Source organism: Neolamprologus brichardi, chromosome 6 (assembly GCF_056152115.1).
Source record: "Neolamprologus brichardi isolate AB-2024 chromosome 6, ASM5615211v1, whole genome shotgun sequence".
In the NCBI taxonomy this organism is placed as follows: Eukaryota; Metazoa; Chordata; class Actinopteri; order Cichliformes; family Cichlidae; genus Neolamprologus; species Neolamprologus brichardi.
Window position 1 is genome coordinate 26,962,598 of NC_142109.1, and position 22,530 is coordinate 26,985,127.

A 22,530-nucleotide genomic window follows, 5' to 3' on the forward strand; every position below is an offset into this window, starting at 1 on the left:
TCCTTGTTTGCATAGTGGTAATAATACACCCTCAAGGAATGTAGTGGAAGTCAGTACAATGGCATTCCTGTAACATGAAGTTTGTGGGTTTTTTGGCTTGTAAACCACACATTTTGGTGTGTGTCTGTATATCATAATTATACCTCAAGTTTGTCAAGTAGTTTTGTATTAGACTAAATTGGTTAAACAACAATGCTTTAGTGTATTTTTTTTCTCCTCACCAATGGTTGTAGCATGATTCGTTTATTAGTATTTCAAAATCATGCGATTCTTGCCATGAAAATATAATCGCAAACATGAGCTCATCCAACACTTTGTGATAAGCTCTTTCTTTTGGTATTCCAAGCGGTTATGGAATGAAAGAGGAAGATTTCATGTCACACAGGTTTTCTGGCTGCAGTGTTTTAAATTGAAGTACCTTTGAGACTAAGTATCTCTCTCTTTCCTCCCACAATCTAAAGACATGCAGTTAGGTTCACTGATGATTTTACATTGCCCGTAAGTGTGAATGTGAGTGTGGATGATTTTGTCTTCTTGTGTTAGCCCTGCGACAGATTAGTGACCTGTCCAGGGTGTACTCTGCCTCTCACCCTATGGTAGCTGGGATAGGCTCCAGCACTCCAGCTACCTTGAATTGGATTCAGGCATTCAGCAGGTTGGATGGATGTGCTACAGCTTGGGATTTTTTTGTAAACAGTTTAAACCCTTCTTACAATTTGTTTTTCAGACAAATAATGACTTGTGATCACAAACTGGTAAATACAAAGTGTTGAACATGACAGTCTCTTCTATTTTACATATATGTTTTAAATGTATCTGATCTGCCACAACAGTAAAAGTCCTGATGTGTAAAGTAGATAACAATGTCTTTGCAGTGCGGGGCACAGCTGGGAAGGCCTTGGGTCTTGGCAAATTTTATGTTTACTTATAGCATCCACCAAAGCATTGGCACAGATCAAGTACTCTCCAATGTCCTAGTGCACAGGACACATGACCCAAAAGACACAGTATTAAGGAGGTGTCTTTAATGTTACGGCTGAATGATATATATATATATAATTTTTTAATGCTCCACAGTTACATGGTGCAAATGTAAGAACAGATCCTGCAGACCTGAATGATCCTTTCTACTCTACCGGGAGGTGAGCTCATTTTAAACATCCATCCATTCGCTTCCGCTTATCCTTTTCAGGGTCGCGGGGGGCGCTGGAGCCTATCCCAGCTGTCATAGGGCGAGAGGCGGGGTACACCCTGGACAGGTCGCCAGTCTGTCGCAGGGCCAACACACAGTTACAGACAACCATTCACACTCACATTCATTCGCACCTAGTGACAATTTGGATTATCCAATTAACCTATCCCCACAAGCTGCATGTCTTTGGACGGTGGGAGGAAGCCGGAGTACCCGGAGAGAACCCACGCAAACACGGGGAGAACATGCAAACTCCACACAGAAAGACCCCAGCCTGATGTTGGAATTGAACTCAGGACCTTCTTGCTGTGCGGCAACAGTGCTAACCACCGTGCCACCGTGCTGCCCTCATTTTAAACACTCTCAACTTATTTTTCAACCGACCCAATATGCGGTTTTCCTCTCAGCTGATCATTAATCATACAGTCTAAATTAACATTTTCACTTTTGTTTGTTTCTGGTTAAAGAAACAAACAAAAAAAAACTGTTGTGCATCCCCACTAGGATGACTGAATTCAGTAACTGAGGTAACTGCCCTCTAGTGTGCAAATGTGAAACACTTGTTGGAACAACTGACCCTTAGAGGTTGTAACAACTTCTTTCATGTTGATGTTATAAATTACGTATTGATGACTTTAAAAGTTTGTGATTTCTCTCCTCAGCATGGCCACGGAGGTGTCGATCTCACCCATGGTGTCAGTGTTTGTCTCCACCGTGCTGTCCCTGCTCAGCTTGACTACGCTGTTGCTACTTTGCGTCATTAGGAAAAAAAGAAGCATGGAGGGAACATACAAGCCCAGTGCAGTGGAGAAGAAACAGTCAAGGTCAGCGGGTTGTGAAAAACCTGGCTTGCCCCTACCATTGCCCAAAGAAGAACGTCTGATATGAGTCCTCACATACTTTGTCACTTTGTAAGGCTATGAACTTATAACTGATGGCTTCCTGTGATCCTGTGCTTAGAGATCATCATGTTTTGCAGCAGCAGTTTGTAAGTAAACTAAACACTATTTGTGCTGCAGCTTCTAATAGCCAGTGACAACAAAAGACTGATCAGACCTCTAAATTTATTCTATCATCTGTTTTACTGCACGAAGAGAAGAGAGAGGTTTGTGCATTGCAATGTAAACAAGTCACTCCCTTTTATTCCGCCACATGAGCAAGGAACATGAGTTAAATAACACTTTGTATTTGTACGCAGGTTAGTATTTTTTCTGTGCGGCTTGTTCTGTGTATTTATATATAAAATGTATATTTTTACACGTTTTTTGCATTTATAAGGAATATTGATTTAAAAGATTGACTGTGATGCACTTTCATATAACTTAGGAAAAGCTCAACTTAATCTGAAACAAATCAAAATGCATGTTTCACAAGGTGTTATGTAAATAAACTGCAATGTGCACACAAAGTATTCCTGCTTGTTGCCCATCGTCTTGGAGCATTGAAGCTGAGAAGCAGTTTTCAAAGTATTTATTTTATTCAAGTTCAGGTTATTCAGATCGTAAGCGAAATGGTCGCAAAATGTAAAGACCCAGAATGCGTCAGTTTTTATTAAGGAATCTGATGGATAGCATGCCTTTTCCACACAAATACATTTTAAGAAAAATGTTTTTCTTTCAGTAACAAATTGGTCTCCCAGCAGGCAACAGGAAAAACGTTTTTCATGCATTTTTCTTACTTACTTTTCTTTCTTTCCTCTTATTTATTTCAGCCATGCTGTCTTAATTCTAAGTAATTAACCATTTCACCAAGTATAAAATATACAAGCAATAAAATGTGTTTACATACTAAGAAAACAGCCAGTTTGTAAGAGTGTGGCAGTATTGTTTTTGTTATTGTAGAGAGACGGCCTTTAAAAAGTCCAGAACTACTTAAAATGGGAACATTGTTATTTTTTTCATTACTTTGTGTTTGTATACAGTGCAGCTTGTTATATTCATAAATACTAATGCACAAAATGTTCATCTGAAACTTATCCCCAAGTGCAACCTTCACCCTCATTTGAGTAACATTTGCTACAATTTACAGAGGTCAGCTTTTAAATAACACTACATTGTTGACTTTTATTTCATAATTTATATTTTCAGTAAAACCAAATGGGCTTGGGATTAAGAGTAACGGAGAGGCAGGGGAAATGCAGAGAGAAACCAAATGTATCAATTTAATTGGATTTTAAGTAGCAAAAACTAGAATGTAACCAGCATTGTTTAAGCTTCAAATCTCTTCTTCAGTTCTGACACTTTGACTGGAGGTCGTTCTTCCTCTTCAGCTTCCTCCGTGCGGTTGTTTGTTTCTGATGTATTTGAGTCACATGGCATTTGTGCATTCTCCCTGTTTCTGAACACAGTGCAAGGTTTCCCAGGTTCAGTGAAGGCCTTAACCCTGGACTTCACCTGGAAGCTTTGGGTGGATCCTTGAGACTGAAAGCGTGCTGCAGCAGATAGCACTTTAGGAGGAGAGGGGGTCTGCTTTACCTCTTGCTCCAGTTTTCCTGCAGCTACTTCAATCTTTTTTTCTTGAACTGATGTAGGGTTAGGGTCAACAGCAGGAATCTGAGGCCCAGGAGAGACTGTAGTATCTGGAACGGCCTCCTTCCCTTGATTTTGCTCTTCTTCAACGGAGTTGGGATGTTTAGGATTTGGGTTTATAAGTTTGCTTAAAGATCCTCTTACCTCTTCATTTTTCTCCAGTTGGCTCTCTTTTTCTTCTTCTCTTGCTTTTGGACTTTCATGTGTTTCTCTTTCCATCTCAGGTTCTGCAATTACCTCCTCTGTCTGATTTTGCTCATCCTCTTTGTTTTCTTTTAAGCCTTCATCGCTCTTGGCACATATTTCATTAACCGGGTCCTCCCATAAACTTACACCCTCTCCCGGATCTTGTTTCTCTATATTTTCCTCTAACTTTACTTCCTTAAACTTGTTTTGATCATCAGTTTCCTCTGCTTGATTCCCATTTATTGCTCCTGTCACTTCTTCCTGTTTTTCTCCGTCCTGCCTCTGTCCATTTTTTGGCTCCTCTGTTTTGTTTTCTGACTGCATATTCATATTCTCCAACCCTTCCTCCTCTGGTACACTAGTGTCCATGCATGGCCAGTCAGTGTCCGCTGTCAGGTCTGATAACTCCTCTGTTGTTTCCAGATTCCAGCTGTGCAAGCTGCCACTGCCACTGATGGACAGAGACAAGCTCTCTTGGCTTGGATTGGTTGGAACACGCTGGAAAACACAGACAGATCAGAAATTGCATTCACTTGTGTGTGTTAGGGACACTTGTACCCTTTTTCTTACCCGTGTGATAAAGTCATGGCTGTCTGGCCCAAACAGATCCAGGCTGCGGGTGCCGTACAGCAGGCCACGGTCATGGGAGCTACGAGAGCTCAGGGTATCAAAGATCTCCCCAAGAAGATCCATCTCTTCTTCATCACACAGCAGTGCATCTTCCTCCTCCTCATCTTCTTCTTCATCATCCTTCTGGAGCTCAGAGTCAGGCTCAGTCCTGGACCCAGACATAGCTCTGAAATGATAGCAACAAACAAAACAGTATGAACAAAAATTCTCCACTGTAGAGATACAGTGTATTATCCAAATGATAATTAGTGCCCGATGCTCTTCTAACATATTCTTGGAGTTCTACACAGTTTTCTTTCCACATGCTGTTTGATAAACTCTTTGGCTCTCCATTGGTTTATTATTTAGGTCTTCAGAGAGTTTAGATATGAAGGCTTGGTTTTGACTATGTGAATTGATGGATTGTCCATAAACCACGTCTTTCTAAACCCTTCCTAACCTGTAAAATTCAAAGTTAAACTTAGAGTTTTACAAACATCTAAAATGTAATTAAAACATACAATTCACATCAAAACACATGTGTGGATTGTAAAAGTCTGAATGTTAATGTAATAATATTTAGTTATTTATACACTTGTTTTTACTTGCAGAGTACAGCTTTAAGGACTTAATATTTCCATTTAGGGCTGGGCGATATGGCCTAAAATCCATATCATGGTATAATTTGAAGCATGTGTGGTAACGATATATGTCGCGATATATTCTTTTCTTCTGTATAACGTATTTTACACACTATAAGGTTCACTTAAAATCCTTTAATTTTCTCAAAAATCGACAGTGTGCCTTATGTCAGAATTCTGGTTGTGCTTACTGACCGTGAACTGATTTTATGTAGTTCACGGCGCGCAGAAATCTATCAAAAATGTTTTAGTACGACTTTGGTAAGCTATGAAGGTGCACCGCTTGATGGATTGTTGGAGTATGGCGGCTGCCGTAGTCAGGAGCCTCTCGGAGTAATCTGGGCCCTAAACTCTGTTAGCTTCAGGTCCCAAAGTCAAACGAACACTGCGGCATCACTGAAAGTTAAAAACTGTCTATATTCTTTCATCTTTAATAAAATGATCAGCTGCTGCTTTACCAGGTGTAACAATTAAGTTTAACATCCAGGCATCCATGAAAACAGAATTTATTACATTTAACAGAGTTAGAAGTTAGCAGGACGTTAGCTCGCTAGCTTTGACCTAAACATGATATGACATGTTCTGACTGAGAGATTTCTGGAGAAATTCAAACGTACAGCTCTGCTATCACTTCCAACATAAATGAAGACAGAAAACTAATCAGCAGTGATGTTTGTACAGTTACTGAAGTCGGACTAGCTGGTATATAATGATGTGCTATGTGAAGAGACAACTGTTGTTGTTTAATTTGCACTACATAAATTGAACTGAACAAGTACAGCTACATTTAATACAGCTAGGCAGTTAATACAATGCTGACTTAAGCTGTAACAGCCTCAGTGTATTCTAAAACACTCTGTAGATGAGTGAATATATTTCATCACAGCTTACCCATCCCATGTATCTTCACTGTCTTTCATGATGTCCTTGTCTCTAGAAGTCTTAGATTTCTGAGCAGGTCGACGGGGACGTGACTGACATGATGCAACAACAAAGCAAAGGTTTGGTAATACAATTTTTCCACAAGAAAACCATTCAAATGTTATAAGAATAATATAAAACAATACAGAAGCAAATGAGGTCACAGGGTTATATTTATATTATACCTTGACTGGCCACTTTATTAGGTTCACCATGCTAGTACTGGGTTAGACTCCTTTTTGCTTTCATAACTTCAACAAGGTGCTATAAACATTCCTCAGAGAATTTGGTCTGTATTGACATGATAATATCATGCAGTTACTGCAGATCTGTTGGCTGCACACAAGTGCTGGAAATCCATCTCACTACATCCCTGAGATCCTCTATTGGATTGAGATCTGGTGACTGTGCAGGCAATTTTAGCCTGAACTGTTGAAAAAAGGCAGGATGGATCCATGCTTCATGGTGTTTATGCCCAATTCTGACCTTACCATCCAAATGTTGCAGTAGAAATGAAGACTCATCAGATTTGTCAAGGCCTTTCCAATCATCTCTTTCCCAGTTTTGGTGAGTCTGTGTAAATTGTAGCCTCAGTTTCCTGTTCTTAGCTGACAGGAATAATACCGTGTGATCATGTTCTGCTGTAAGATTTTTTATCTGCTTTAATGTATTGTTATTTCAGACATGCTTTTCTGCATATCTTGGGTGTAATAAAAGGTTATTTGAATAATGGCTACCCTCCTCTCAGCTTGAAGCAATGTGGCGATTCTTCTCTGACAACAACAAGCGATTTTTACGTGGAGCATTGTGACTCTTTAAATATTTTCTCTTTGTCAGACCATTAAAACTGGACAGAAAGCTGTGTGGTTTCTGAAACACTGGGGTGCCCATCTGACACCAATCTACGCCATGTATAAAGCCACTTAAACCATCTTCCTCTTCTATTCTCATCCTGGGTTTAAACTTCAGCTGGTCATCTTGATCACTTTTACATGCCTAAATGCAATGAGGTGTACCTAATAAAGCCAGTGAGTGTAGATATCTAGATTTTAAAAGAGTGACTTTTTTTTTTTAGATGTGGGTTTGGTGCATGAGATTAATTTGTGGTATCTCACCCTCCCGAAGTGCTGTGTGATTGGTAGGCGGTTCTGCAGGCAGTCAGATTGGGCACGGCGGTGTGATACCGATCCACCTCTCTGAAGGGAGTGCTCTTCATCATTAACCTGCATCAAACACAAAACAAAAGTTTATTAAAAACACAGTATAATTTTTATCCATCAAAGCATTTGTCCACATGAACATGCGCTCACCTTATGTATCAGCAGGTTTTTCAGACCTGACTTGGCAAGAACTTTGGCCTAGAAGAGATAAGCAGATAAACAGATTAGTAACAGACCTACAGCAGCGCAACATAATCATAGTATTAGTTCATAATAATAATAATTAAAAAAAAAAAAAACACCTCTACACTGTACTCACTCTCATGTTTGCTTTGGACTTCATGTTGAGGATGAGAGCACCTCCTCCTTTCTGTCAAAAGTACAAATGCAAGAATTTTTGCCAAGATGATACCAAATGCGTTAGTGTTTCTTTTAAGATTAAGTGAACTTACCTTTAAATTACCAACTAACTGTTGATAGGATTTACCTCTTCCTACAAAAAGAAATAATTTCATAAGCAAGCAATGAAAAAAATGGACATACACATGCACAACCACACAGCTAAAGATACAGATACACACCTGCTGTGGATTCACACTTTATAATCTCCTCCTCAAAGAGATCATCTGGTTCATTTTTATTATTCAGAATATCCAACCGAGCATCGATGAACTGAAAAAACAAACAAATATACAGCATCAACAAAACAGCTCACTCATTTAAAGAGACATGAAGATGCTTGGCCTGTGCACATGACTTCACGCCAAATTCAAAATCTTTTTTGTTAATTATGTAAAAAAATAATGATTATTATTATTTTAAAAAATAGTAATCTGTTTAGCATAACACAATCTATCAAATTACACATCTCTATTAATGGCTGTTATACAATCACCTCGAACATTTTCTAAATCTCTGTCCAACCACTGCTCAGCTACTATTGCAATTGCATTAAGTGTACAGCAGAGGGCAGTGTTTACCTGTTTGAAGCACTGCAAATGAACAGCACTCTGAAGAAACTGCTTCATACTCGGAGATTTGTGATCTGAAAACAGGTTTTCGCAGAAACATATTTCTCCTTCCTGCAATAAGCAACACATAGAGACGGCCATGAACAACAAAAGAAGAATTACTCCTAAAAATAAATACTGATATAACAGATGTGCAGAGCTGCAGAGCTGCAGAATACTTAGAGAATTTAAATTAAACATGTTGGTAAATGTGGAAATAAAAGTGCCTAAATTGATTTTCTAAATACATATATAAATACCGATATGTATTTCATGTATGACAGACCTCATTAGGCTGCAGTGCATCCCTGTAGCCTCCAAAGAGCAGAGCCTGAGCCTTCAGAAAGGCCTGAGAAACACCACATCCAGGTGACACCGCTTGGCGCTTCAAACACATCTTCAATCCGGACATCTGGACACATACAGCATCTGTATTTATATCTGTAATATGTTTATTAATATATAAGCGCTCAAAATTTGTGCCTTTTTAACTGTTGAATGTGTACTTCTGTGTCAGGAAACTTGCACTGAGACTAGTTCATACTAATGAGGCTGACTTTTACAAGGGCTTAAAAACTATTTGAGCAACTCGACAATCTTGCATGGTGTAAATTTAGTTCTTTTAGCACAGTTTACGGGCCCAGTATGTCCCTGCTCAGAGATAAAACTAAAAGTCTAAAAATCCCTGATTCGTCCAACTGTAATGTATACTGTGAATTAAATGTATTTAAACCATAACTAGTAAACTATGTTTATTAGTGGTCTTATTTGTCTCATGTTCTTCACATGTAAACACTATTTCAAATGTGTTAAGAGGACTCTTGTTTCCTTTTTTTTAGGTTTTGAGCCTAGTTTTCATCATAACACCTGTCCCCTAAGTAGCATCATTATATTCTATTGTCATTTTTACCACTAAAAGGGAGGTGAAATCAAGAGAATATGCTGGGGAATTGTCCAAACTTGCCCTTCCTTACTTTAGTACATAACTTCAGACATGTTTAAAATAGTTGGATGGGATTTCAAACGTGTGCAATTATATCTATCTCTCACTTTGCTTCGATACCAGTTTCCCATAAAAAAATTGACAGTGATATTTCCTGCTTTATTCGCTTGCTTATTACAGACAGTTCACCATTGTGAACAGTGTTGTCGGCCACTGAGTCCCCCCCAGAAAATAACCGCTGACATGAAAGCCTAATTTCAGTACTGAAGAAATTTCAACTTACAAAATTATGCTAAAATTGTAAAATGCTTAGCTATGTCTCTAATGAAACCTCTGTAACTTTGTGAAAAACAAAAGTTTCTGTTTTTCACTTTTTCAGATTTTAGTATAGAAATTTCAGTTTTTAAGGTTACAGCTTAAAACAAAAAAGTCTGGGCAATAAGCTACCAGAACTTTTAATGTGATTTTATTTCTTTCACTTTAAGTCTGAAGAGTCGTGCTGACAGATTTCCTTTTTTTCCTTCATCGTGGAAAAACAAAGTTAAATGTGTAATTGACACTGACAGAAAGGAGAGTTTGCGTGGGTTCCCTCCGGGTACTCCGGCTTCCTCCCACCATCCAAAGACATGCAGCTTGCGGGGATAGGTTAATTGGAAAATCCAAATTGCCACTAGGTGTGAATGTGCGAGTGAATGTGAGTGCGAATGGTTGTCTGTCCCTGTGTGTTGGCCCTGCGACAGACTGGCGACCTGTCCAGGGTGTACCCCGCCTCTCGCCCTATGACAGCTGGGATAGGCTCCAGCACTCCCCGCGACCCTGAAAAGGATAAGCGGAAGCGAATGGATGGATGGATGGATGGAGAAAGGGGAGTTTCATTGATCTAGCTCGCTTAAGATCAAAGTAGGCTGTATGCGGTCCACCATGTAAAATGAGTTTGACACCCCTGAAATAGTCCAGCGTTTGATTTCAGCCAGGATGCTGCCTGATTGTCAGACTTTGTAGCAGGCAAATCAAGTTTACCAGACAGTTATCTCAGCTATTCTCACATGGGTCCAGTTGAAGATTATGAATGTTGAAGATCAAAGTAGCGTGTAGGGCTGCAGTGAATGGGCGAAAATAGTTAGTGAAATCACACTTTGCTTCTTAAAATAAAAAAGTGTGGAAACAAAAGAAGCAGCTTATGCATCATCACACAAACTAAGACTATTTATTACCACATCTGAAGGTATCCTTTTATGGTCATCAAAAGGGGTTTCCAGGGTGTTAGTATCCACATTCAGAATAACAACTTCCTCCAACCCACGACTCCTCACCCTCTGTCAGACAGACAGTAACAGATTAGGCTTCAATATTTCGCGACAAATCTGACAGATTTGGAGGATTTGAGTTTAACAGTGGCTTTATATTGAAGTATAAGGTCAGCAGTTTACCTCAGATAGACTGCTGTGGACCCCTATTAGGTAAGGCATGGGTGCACTGTGACCATAAAAAAACAAATATCAATTAAACAGCTGTAGGCAGGAAGGCAGATATGTAGACAGATAGGTAGGCAGTTAAATACGTAAACAGACAAATCTCACCAGCAGTAGTCCAGTAAGTGCGGTGGCAGGACAGGTATGAAGATGTGTTGCCAGTACATGGGGTATAGCACAGCACTGAGTGCATGCACACAGGATGTCAGCTAAACGCACAAAATGGAGAAAAGCTTTAGCACACAAATCTTCCTGTGTGGTTTGACACATGCCAAAAATAGTGGTCAAGGTATGACTACAAAACTATAGATTCAAACATGTTCTAGCTGCTCTACGTCTGACTTCCAGTTACATGGATTCAGCAGAAACTAGCATTGCTACTGTCTTTAATGGCAGCTGACCAAACATAGTTGTACAATCATAAAGGGAAAGCACAACCCCTCTCCATCCTAAGCTTTAACATATCAGAACATTAAACATAACCTGATGAACATCAACAAGCAACATGACCTGCCATTATTTATTTAAGACAAACTAAGCTTAAATGTAGAAGCATTGTGTGAAAAACTACATATGTTGTTAAATTAAGGGTTAAGTAGCCTGCAGATGTTGCTTCATCATCAACAAAATCAGAAGTTTGGGCAGTTTGTTGGAGTGGAGTATTTAGGTGTGCTTTAATACAATGCCAAAAAACATAAGACATCAGCAATGATCATAGTGAGGCAGCTATTACTGCCCATGAGCTTGGGGAGACGTATGTGGCCATTTCCAAACAATTTGACATCCATTACTCAACAATGAGACACGAGAAATGAAAAATATTATTCACAAGTGGAAAACACTTAAGACAACTACCAGTCTTCCCGTGAGTTAAAGCAAATTTACTCCATGATAAGACGATGTTACAATCGCAACAACTGGTCTCAGACTTTACACGCCTCAGGTAACATGTTATGTTAAGTTCATGGCAGAACAATTTGAAGTTTGTTTGGAAGGGTTGCCAGGAGAATGCCTCGCCTCTGTAAAAAGAACATGACGGCATGAGTGCAAAACTGCACCTAAGACTTCTGAAACAATGTCCTTTGGACAGAGTAGACATAACTGGAGATGTTTGGCCACAACACTGCATACCAACCCAAACACAACCCAACACATTATACTAACTATCAAGCACAGAGATAAAATTGATGATTAGAGCTCTTTTGCAGCTGCAGGGCATGGGAACTTTGCAGTCACTGAGGGGACAAAACTGGGTTATGGGACAGAACAACAGTACATGTGCAGTAGAATGGATAAAAAAGAAAAGAGTGAAGGTGTTGTCATGGCCCAATCAAACTCCAGCACAAATTTTAATTAACTGAAGCAATGTTGTATAGAAGTGTGGGCCAAAACTCCTCCACAATCATGTGAGAGACTGACAAAGTCATACAGAAAATAATTCCTTCAAGTTATTGCTGACAAAAGTGGTTAAACGATCTCTTGAATCACTGAGTATAGTTCGTTTTTCACACACGCTGCTTCTGCATTTTGGCATTTAATATCCTCTTGAGATCCGACCTACTCATCATGTCCTCTGTAGTGGACAAAAACAGTTAAACTGAAAGATACTTTTGTTTCCTCGGTTCTTTGGAGGATATGGCATGTGTTTTTGTTCGTCTGAGCTGGTAATTATATCATTTTAAGACCTGATAAGGCCTAGTTACTTTTCATTATGTTTGATGTGTGAAAATTAATTCATGTTAGTCTTGTACCAAATGTGATGGATGGGTTAGGGGGATGGGAGTTCTCTTTTATACCACAAAGTTGATGTAAATACATTTAAAGTAAAGCAATGGATAAAAGAGATTTGTGTAATTTACAGTGCTGAGTTTGCTGGCAAAGATGAGGATGCGTCTCTCAAACAGCATACTGGCATACAGCTGAAGCAGGTTCCCCACATCTACTGCCACAATCAACTCAGTCAAGTTCCTCTGGTGTATAAAACAAGAAACAGATAGAAATATTAGCTTGAAGTGGGGAAAAGCGTGTTCACATAATCCATCACTGCTTGTTGAAATTTAAAATTTAGCCTTAAATTTTTAACCTAACCATGCTTACGTTTTCAGGTATGGAAGGGAGACTTCTGGGGTCTGGAGCGATGAAGTATGGAACCTGCCAAAACACATGAAATAAAACATTGCTCATACTTTATCAACACTATCAGTAATCCTTGAGATAATATTAATGAAACAATGTCAATTTCTGGGAAGTGTTTTTGCATTTAGCAACAAGGTTTAGTATGCTGATTAGTGTCTTCCACATCATATATGCACACATCAAAGGTTATAGACATATAATTTAGTATTTCATTCCAAAATTCCCTCTACAGCAATCAATTACACATGCATACACAGTTATGTGAGCTAAAAAATAATCGCTGACTGTATATAAAAGATGGATGTAGCTTCATGGTCTTAAAAATGAAGCCAGTGGGGGGAGGGTGGGGGCAGCGGACAATGGCACATCTGGCTGCAAAATGAAATCATTTATGTAGGATTCTTTTTGAAAGTCATTCTGTTACTTACTCAATGGATGACCTCAGAGAACATGTTTCTAATAGGTTTGTGGCCACAATCACCAGTTTCACATCATCTTTAATAGTTTTAGGTTTAGTTGCATTTTGTATTTGTCAAGAACTTTGCACAAACTACTTACTGACCTCACATGCCATTATCATATTTAGTTACTACCTATGTTCCACTTGCAGTCCCTAGGCAAGTAAACAATATTTAACAGGCTATAAGATACAAGTATATGTCTGAGATGCACGATGCAAGCAATATAATCAAGTATACACAGCAAGCCTTAAAACTCTCCTCCCCCAACCCAACCACCCATAAAGCAGGCACATACAGCACTGATTAAGCATATAAATGCAAATACATATCTGAGGCTGATACAAAGCATCATAATCCAATATAAATCCTAAAGTCACCTAGGAATCCAATGTAATAATAAAAATAATCAGCATATGGTTTGGCATTTGGCTAGTATTTGACAAGACACTATTTTACAAGCGTGGAGATTCTCATAGGGTGTTGTTGAAAAACTAGGACACTGATGAAAAATGATTAGTCTGAAGTTTCACAACAGAAATCAACAAACCAATGGTCTGTTGGTTTGCGACAGCACAGTGTTTTTGTCCATCCTTTATATACAGTCTCTGACTCAACTCAAATCTCAACTCTTGAAATCCTTCATGAGATTTAAACTCAATTTTGTTGCTCTTTAAGATTAGCATTTTTCTGCAAAAGCAATGTATTTAAACTGACTTAACTCAACTAACATTTAGAACTACATAAAATGCTACTAATGTAACACCTGCTTTTTCCATTGTAATCATAAGATGTCTGTGAAGGTTCTCAGTCATCCAGGTCATCGTAGTCAAAGGAGCTTGCAAAGAAAAGCGTCTGGACTTCTTTAAGTTGCTTGAAGACGTTTCACCTCTCATCCGAGAAGCTTCTTCAGTTCTAAGATCAAATGGTGGAGAGTCCCAGATATAAACGTAGTGGGAGTATCCCCCCTCAGAGGGACAAAAGGACCCCCTGATGATCCTCTAATCACCTGAGCCAAGGTGTGAAACTGGGTGTGGGTCCCAATCAGCCAGAGTTTCGGGTGAGCTCATTGTGAAACCTGGCCCCACCTTATCATGCGAATTCCTGAGGTCAGATGGCCCAGGATGTGAGTGATCGCCTTAACGCCCACTCTCCACCATTTGACCTTAGAACTGAAGAAGCTTCTCGGATGAGAGGTGAAACGTCTTCAAGTAACTTAAAGAAGTCCAGACGCTTTTCTTTGCAAGCTCCTTTGACTGTAATCGTAAGAGTTTCCTCATCAACCAGGACTGAAACTTTCTAAATATATTCTCCATTGCAAATGCAAAAGAATTGCACAAGGTGAGTAAATCTGTTTTTCAGGTAACTGATTTATTTTGGAATGAAACTCAAAAAAGCACAAACATTCATAAAATAAAACCTGTTACAGCGTTCGGCCATACAGAGGCATTTCTTATAAGACAAAACAGTTGTTGGGGTCAGTAACATAATGGCATGTTTATGGCTTTTGGATTCATAAACAAATTGTTCCAAAGGCTATAAGGAATGCCAGATATTAGTGCATGTTGTGCATGCTTTGGTTTAAACACAAGGTTTTAGTCTGCAGCTATAGCCACCAAGCACAGACAACTGTAGTTTTCCAGCAGGAGTTAGTCTGTATCTACAAAGCTGTGATTCCAGACCACATGAACTCCTGTGGGACTCACCCCCTTTTGTCTCTCTGAGTGTCCAACAGGATGGGACACTTCTGTGCTGACCAAAACCTGCTCTCCCTCAGAAAAAAAACAACAACACACTAACCACTGGCAGAAAACAGCAGTATAGTTTTGTGTGACTCCAAGTTCTTGTTGGCTAATTAGAGACTTACCATCTGCAGGGTGACGGATCCAGCAGCCAGTGGAAGGGGCTGGTTGTAGAGTGATGCCAAAAGAACTTTCATTTCACTGGTCTGTTGAAGAGATGAAGTGGTCATGTTAAGCATACTGAAATAGATGCTACATGGACACAGATGGACGAAGCCTCTTGCTTGGAAATGTGAAGCTAATGTAGAACTGCTTTAAACCTGCATTCTTTTATTTGATACAGAATTATTCAAGGATCCTGTAAGAGTTGAATACAATACAGCAAGTATATTTGCTATGTGTAACTATGTTGTAGTTGACAAGTTACTACCATAAGAGTATTCACTGTCCTTGGTTTCTCAGTCAAATCCAACCTTGCGTAGGAAAATGGAAATGGACAAAACGCTCAGCTATTAGTCTCAATATACGATCTTACAAACCAACAAATGCTATGTCCATCTTTTATTAACAGTTTAACTGCGGGTAAGAGACAAGTGGGAGAAGATAAATATTACACATGAGAATCTTACCTGCCCTTTTGAGAGATAGTCAGCCAAGTTGTTGAGTAGTTTGTAAAACACTTCAAACCATGGAAGATAGCTGTAATAACATTGATAAAAATAACACAACCACAACACTTTTTAAAAATGGTATCCTGAAAACGAAAGTAATGCAAATAGAATTGGTGTTAAAGTATTTTTCACACATGTTGAAATGTACCTTAGAATGCAAAGGCAGGTATGTGTGCTGTTGGTGAGACGGCAAAAGCCAAAGCGCTGACATCCCTCAAGGTCAGTTAGAACAAAAGTAAAGTGCTGCACAGCCACCCCATCTCTCGCTCTGAGCAGACAAATGTAGAGAGAAGACAACATATGAAACACAAATGATACAGAAATGCAGCCTGAAGTAAACCAACAAGTTTATTCTACTCACCTTTGTATATCATACGGGAAGCAGAACCTGGGCAATGTTTGACAGGACTCCTAGAAAGGAACAGGACAAATAATCTAGATGCATACTGTGAACTCTGTCAGGGTGCATAGCAGAAAGTAATCTAACTACAGCTTGGCCACACAAGTGGAGCACTTTAATTCATTAAATTTCAATTTGGAAGCGCTTTTGTTGTTGTAAAGATTAAAAAAAAATTGTGGGGCATGAACCTTTTTTTGCTTGTTTTCAGGCCTGAGTGGGGGAGGGGGGCATGCCATCAAAGTTTAGAGGACCAGTAAGTTAACAAGCACATACAATGTTATCTTATGATATGATTTTAAGGTGTTCCCCTATTGTAGATGAGAATGTCAGTAAGCTGATGTTTCAGGAATTTAACTGAAACAAGAAGTAAAGCTTCATATTGAACAAGTTAAAACACTGGTTCTCACTTTGTGTAAAAAAAAAAAACCCCACAAACAAAACAAAGGCTATTTTTTTTATTTAAAGCATATCCATAAATATTATTACGTTTGTTCACAAAGGCAGGAAAACACAAGCTACCTCATCATTGAAGTCTTCTGGAAACTGAAACAGCAGTCCAGGATCTGTAACATTAAAATAAGTAAGCGGACAAATACTAATGCTAATTCTACATTTAAAACGTATTTAGAAGTTATTTTGTGGCGGCCATTTAAAAGTTTAGAAAATAACTATGATGAAAATAAAGAAAATAATGAGGTAAAAGTAGTGGCAAATGATTCCAAATGTATAAATATAATGCTTTTTAAACATTATTTAGCATTTAAGGTCTTCTGCACATGCTCAGCTGCTCAGTCAGAGGGATCACTACACCATCTTTCTATGTAGTTCATGTTTGACTACACAGGCTGTGTGGGTTTTTTGATCACATGACAGGAAGCATGAACAATTCTCAGTGCAAGCAGAAACACCTTCATAAAGACTAGGGGTGACGTTTTAATGATTTTATAATACATAAATAAAAAACATCTTTCATTTTTGAAGCCAAGTGCTTGAAATTCAAATCGGTGCTGTGAGTCATGTAGGAAAATGACAAACGGTAGGTTTATACAGTTACGGAAAATAATGGAAGAGCAATTTTAATCAACTTGTCCAGTGCTGACAAATCACTCTGCGTAGCTAAGTTGCTCTGCAACAGATGATAAACCACAGAGGCCTCACCTTTGTCTCTGGCTACAGGGCAAGTTGCTTCAAAGAACCAGTAGAAGGTTCGCTCAGGGTTTTGTCTGACAGGAAAGAGATTTAAGAGCCATGACACAAATTTATTCTTAAAACAGCGTTACCCACCAAATATAGTCATATACATGTTGAGACAGTACTTCGAATTGACACCATGTCTAGCATCAATTTTCTCAAAACGAAGAAGAATTCTGAGTATAAACAAAAATAAACCAGGTGTAATGTTGAGAACGAATCAACAGCCAAGTAATACAAACGAGTCATATGTGTGAGCGAAAGAGGAACTTTTCTCTTTGCTGTGAACAAGAACAAATGTACCGTGAAGCATATGGCAACAGATAGAAGGCGACAGAACTGCTACAGGAAACTTCCTGTGCAGTTGCGAGAGGAAGTAATAGAAACCGCAAGAACAGACTGACGGGCATACTGATGGTGATGGAAGTCGACACACAAAAATGACATAATTACTTACTTCAGTCTGGAGCCCATACTGTCCAAATGCGACTGTGTCCATGTGTGGCATCCAAGAGGAGAGAGGTCTTCAGCAGGTGTACTAGTTGACAACCATACCTCTGATGTAACAGTGACAGAGACTGCAACAGTAACAGCAGCCTGCTCAATCAGCACTGGAATGACAGAACACTTCCTGATCTATGTCAGTATGTGTGGTTTTTGTGTGTGAATGACGTCTGCTATAAGACCACCTATCGAAATTCAGGTCATTTATAGACACTTGGCTTAAAATTCCTTTATCTTTTAATGTTTTTTGTTCTTCATGCATTTTAAATGCAAATTTGACTTTTAACAAAAACCACATATTCACATTTGCAGCTGCAAAATGAAAGAACTTACAAAAAACTTTGGGAGATTTGCATATTTAAGTTTTTAAAATGGACACAAGTCTCTACTTTAACATTAGAACAGTTGCCAGGAACCTGTTGATAAATCACTCTGTATTAAACCTTTCCCCGAGTGCCAACGTAATGGCAGCCTTTACTGAGGAACTGAAAGGTGCTGGTTTCACTTTAGTATAAATCATATAGGCGACATAGAAAGCTAAATATGTTTCTTGATACTGCTCACATAAGCAGGAATTAGAACTGAACACCATAACAAAATAATGAAGTAGTGAGGCGACAATTTCACATGCACATCCTGCTCAGACAAGAACCACACTCACAAATGTCATACTGCCTCCTTGTGTTTCTGCAGCCACACTGCCTAAATCTGTTGTAGGTCTCCATTTTGATTTACTTCCTGTGACATCGAGGCTGAAAGTTAAAATCAAGTTCTTTCTCTTCCAGACTGAAGTATTATTTTAATAATAGTGTATCCGACTGAACTTGTGTGAATGTGTGTATGAATGGGTGGATGACTGGGTGTGTAAAGCGCTTTGGGGTCCTTAGGGACTAGTAAAGCGCTATACAAATACAGGCCATTTATCAACTTCAAATGTGAGAGAAAAAAGTAAATACACAAATGGATATTTTTCCCACAAATGTATTTTAATCAATGTCAAATTACACAAGTCATAATATTTGAATGAAGTGAATGTGTTCCAGGTATGCAATTGTTTAACCGATGATAATTAACAAACACTAAGCAAAACAAACCCTCCATAATAAAAACAATTTGACAAATAACTCACAAGCACACATCTGTGTTAGCTACCTCTAAAAGAGCACTGTGTTTACATGTTTAAAGTGTGAGTCCTACTCTGGCAGGAAGGGGGACAAGGTGGGGGGGAGGGGGAGGGGTCAAGAGAGAAAATAAGAGGCAGACAGAAATGGGAAGAACTAAGAAAATACAGGAACAAGAAAACTGGGAAAGGACAGTGCTCTAAGAAAAGAAAAAGAGAGCAGAGTAGGACCGGAATGAGTGGATGGATGGTTGGATGGAGTCATGAGTGCAGATGAGAAACAATGAGTGACTTCAGCCTTAGGCCACCTCCTCCTCTCCCTCCTCCTCAAACTCTCCCTCCTCGGCTGTAGCATCCTGGTACTGCTGGTACTCGGACACCAAGTCGTTCATGTTGCTCTCCGCTTCAGTGAACTCCATCTCATCCATACCCTCGCCAGTGTACCAGTGGAGGAAGGCCTTGCGGCGGAACATGGCCGTGAACTGCTCAGAGATGCGTTTGAACAGCTCCTGGATAGCAGTGCTGTTGCCGATAAAGGTCGCGGCCATCTTGAGGCCACGGGGCGGGATGTCGCACACGGCTGTCTTGACGTTGTTGGGGATCCACTCCACGAAGTAGCTGCTGTTTTTATTCTGCACATTCAGCATCTGCTCATCCACCTCCTTCATGGACATGCGCCCTCGGAACACAGCGGCCACGGTGAGGTAGCGGCCGTGGCGTGGGTCGCAGGCGGCCATCATGTTCTTGGCATCGAACATCTGCTGAGTGAGTTCGGGCACAGAGAGGGCTCTGTACTGCTGGCTACCCCTGCTGGTGAGTGGAGCAAAGCCGGGCATGAAGAAGTGCAGACGAGGGAAGGGAACCATGTTGACAGCCAGCTTGCGGAGGTCAGCGTTGAGCTGACCGGGGAAACGAAGGCAAGTCGTCACCCCACTCATGGTGGCGGAGACCAGGTGGTTAAGGTCTCCGTAAGTGGGAGTGGTGAGCTTGAGGGTGCGGAAGCAGATGTCATACAGGGCCTCGTTGTCAATGCAGTAAGTCTCGTCTGTGTTTTCAACCAGCTGGTGGACAGACAGTGTGGCGTTGTAGGGCTCCACCACCGTGTCTGACACCTGAAGACAGAAAAGGCAAAGATCAGGAAAACCAAAGGGAGACGAACGGATGCCAACAAAGATGGTTTGCATAATCACTCTACCTTAGGAGAGGGCACCACGCTGAAGGTGTTCATGATACGATCTGGATACTCCTCACGGATCTTGCTGATTAGCAGAGTTCCCATACCAGAGCCAGTACCGCCACCCAGAGAGTGTGTGAGCTGGAAGCCCTGAAGGCAGTCGCAGCTCTCAGCCTCCTTCCTCACCACATCCAGAACTGAGTCCACCAGCTCGGCTCCCTCCGTGTAGTGGCCCTTCGCCCAGTTATTACCCGCTCCACTCTGACCTGGAAGGAGCAAGTTCATTGTGATCGGCTGAGCTAGGGTTTGTTTGTCTAGAAGTATATTTAGCTATCAAAATGTCAAAGTTTGTTATTTAAACAGTTTACTTGTCAAAGCCAGGACTTCAGCTATCATTATCTTCTGTTTAATCAATAAGGCATGTAATTATGTGTGTTTTTGTGTGTGTCTGTGTGGTTGATCCCATACCAAAGACAAAGTTGTCTGGCCTGAAGATCTGTCCGAAAGGCCCAGAGCGGACAGAGTCCATAGTGCCTGGTTCCAGATCTACTAAGATGGCCCTAGGCACATATTTTCCACCTGCAATACAAAGTCACGTGTTAAAAATGGTCAAATACAGACTATTCAAAAGCAAAGATCGACACATACAGTGAATAGCTGCCTTTCAAAAGTTCCAACCTGAAGCTTCATTGTAGTAGACGTTGATTCTATCCAGCTGCAGGTCACTGTCTCCGTGGTAGGTTCCTGTTGGGTCGATGCCGTGCTCATCACTGATCACCTCCCAGAACTGCAGACAGGTCGATTAGAGACAGACAAGCCAGAGAGCAGTTAAATGCGTGCTGTGGCAGTGTCGAGACATTCAAATGCCGACAGCTAAATTCAACGCTATTTATATCCTGCTGTACTTGTTAAACCATAGAAGCTCAACCAAGTGATTAATTGCTTAGAAGATTGACAACAAATTTAACCAAAGGGCAATAATATAAGAGTAAATATTTCCTAAGGTGTGACGCGTGCTGCTTTTGCTCTGTTCTGATGGTATTTGGGAATAATGAATTGAAAAATTAGAAAAAAACAAATCAGAATTTAAATCATTATCCTTGTTAGTATTTTTATCAATCCAACCTCAGTATCTTGTGTAATACATTTCTCAAGCCATCTTAGGTTCACAGACACCTTTAAAGGATAGGTTTAAGAGATGGGTAATACAATATCAGCGTAAAGCGCTACTTATTATTATAATTAAATATGACTGCATATGTGGAAAAAAATTGCACGGCTGCACGCCTGCCGGTATTCCTGTCAATTCGCTGTCTGAGCCACACCCCTCTCAGTGTGTTGTCCCCCCCGCACACACACACAGACGGACAGGATTGCTGTCAGTTCATTCATTAAATTCCCGAATAATGATTTGTCAGCCTAAATCAATATATTCTTACACGCAGATAAGCTTCATCCAGCATGCTGTGTTACACCGATAACACCCCGTTGTCCCCGTTTATGTGCTGTCGTGCATTTAAAAGTGCATCAAGTGACAATAATGGGGACGTCTCGACTTGCCACCGCCCATCCTGAAGGATGCTTTTGTACGCTTATTCAAGACTTTCCACCCCGCTATGCTGACCCATTTACTATTTCCTGTGAGCAGCATGACCTCTTGCTTGGATACACGTCAGCAGCAGCAAGGATAAACTTGTGTTTCGTTACATAAAACCGACTACAGTTAACAGGTAGACGACATGCCAACAAGGATCTGTTTGTTTTTCTCACCTTGGCTCCAATCTGGTTCCCGCACTGCCCGGCCTGCAGGTGCACAATCTCACGCATTTTGTCGCTGCGGTGTGGGGTGTCTCACAGAGAGCTGCTGCTGGAGAAACAGGGGGAAGCTTGCGGTGGGCTCCGGGTTTGCAATTGAACAGTCCTGGCCCTCCAGGATCAGTCGGCAGTCTGGCTGAATGGCGGACGAGCTGTGGCTGCGGTTTAAGCTCCCCGTCCCCTCCCTCCGTCCGCGGCTGCGCCGTTCCTCCCGGTGCTGCAGCATTACGTCATCTCCATGACAACGGGAACCGGGCACAGCCGGAAAATTTGGCTTGCCTGGGCTGGCTGGTTAGCTGGAAGTTGAAAAACGAGGATAATACACCGTTTGTTGTTTCGGTGGCATGCCTGTGAGAGATAACACTGCACAGAATAAACTACAGAGATTGAGTCCTAAAGATCGAGTCAAATGTTACAGGCCGACACCAAGGGTAAAGTCTAGGTTAGCTTGCATCATGTAAAGGGAATAATGAATTAAATGTAGCCTGAGAGTGATCAAAACGTAGATGAAAATGGGTAAGATGGGTGACAAATACAGTTTTGCATGTTTTACTGCTTGTTTAGCACAACTGAGCAACAGTGTGTGATTGTGTGTGTGTTGGCATTCAGTACCAATTTCCTGAGTAATAAAGAATAACGGTGCTCAGAGATCTACTT

General features: G+C 40.4%; 2 protein-coding genes across 2 annotated transcripts; both read right to left on the reverse strand.

Moving 5' to 3' along the window:
* Window positions 1–3,229: 3,229 nt before the first annotated feature.
* dennd1c (DENN domain containing 1C) lies at window positions 3,230–17,861 on the reverse strand. The gene is made up of 23 exons (XM_006790763.2): window positions 17,718–17,861; window positions 17,228–17,292; window positions 16,589–16,632; window positions 16,031–16,080; window positions 15,818–15,937; window positions 15,628–15,697; window positions 15,124–15,204; window positions 14,963–15,028; window positions 12,760–12,813; window positions 12,522–12,632; window positions 10,771–10,871; window positions 10,621–10,666; window positions 10,405–10,506; window positions 8,534–8,659; window positions 8,218–8,319; window positions 7,819–7,909; window positions 7,690–7,730; window positions 7,557–7,607; window positions 7,388–7,435; window positions 7,193–7,300; window positions 6,048–6,130; window positions 4,477–4,702; window positions 3,230–4,404 (listed from the first exon to the last, which is right to left on the reverse strand). The coding sequence occupies exons 1-23, from the start codon at window positions 17,732–17,734 to the stop codon at window positions 3,400–3,402; spliced, it is 2,808 nt and encodes a 935-aa protein (XP_006790826.2). The 5' UTR covers window positions 17,735–17,861; the 3' UTR covers window positions 3,230–3,399.
* An 870-nt stretch (window positions 17,862–18,731) lies between these two features.
* LOC102789301 (tubulin beta-4B chain-like) lies at window positions 18,732–22,074 on the reverse strand. Its single transcript, XM_006790762.3, has 5 exons — window positions 21,829–22,074; window positions 20,737–20,845; window positions 20,527–20,637; window positions 20,080–20,324; window positions 18,732–19,996 (listed from the first exon to the last, which is right to left on the reverse strand). The coding sequence occupies exons 1-5, from the start codon at window positions 21,883–21,885 to the stop codon at window positions 19,184–19,186; spliced, it is 1,335 nt and encodes a 444-aa protein (XP_006790825.1). The 5' UTR covers window positions 21,886–22,074; the 3' UTR covers window positions 18,732–19,183.
* Between the last annotated feature and the right edge of the window lie 456 nt (window positions 22,075–22,530).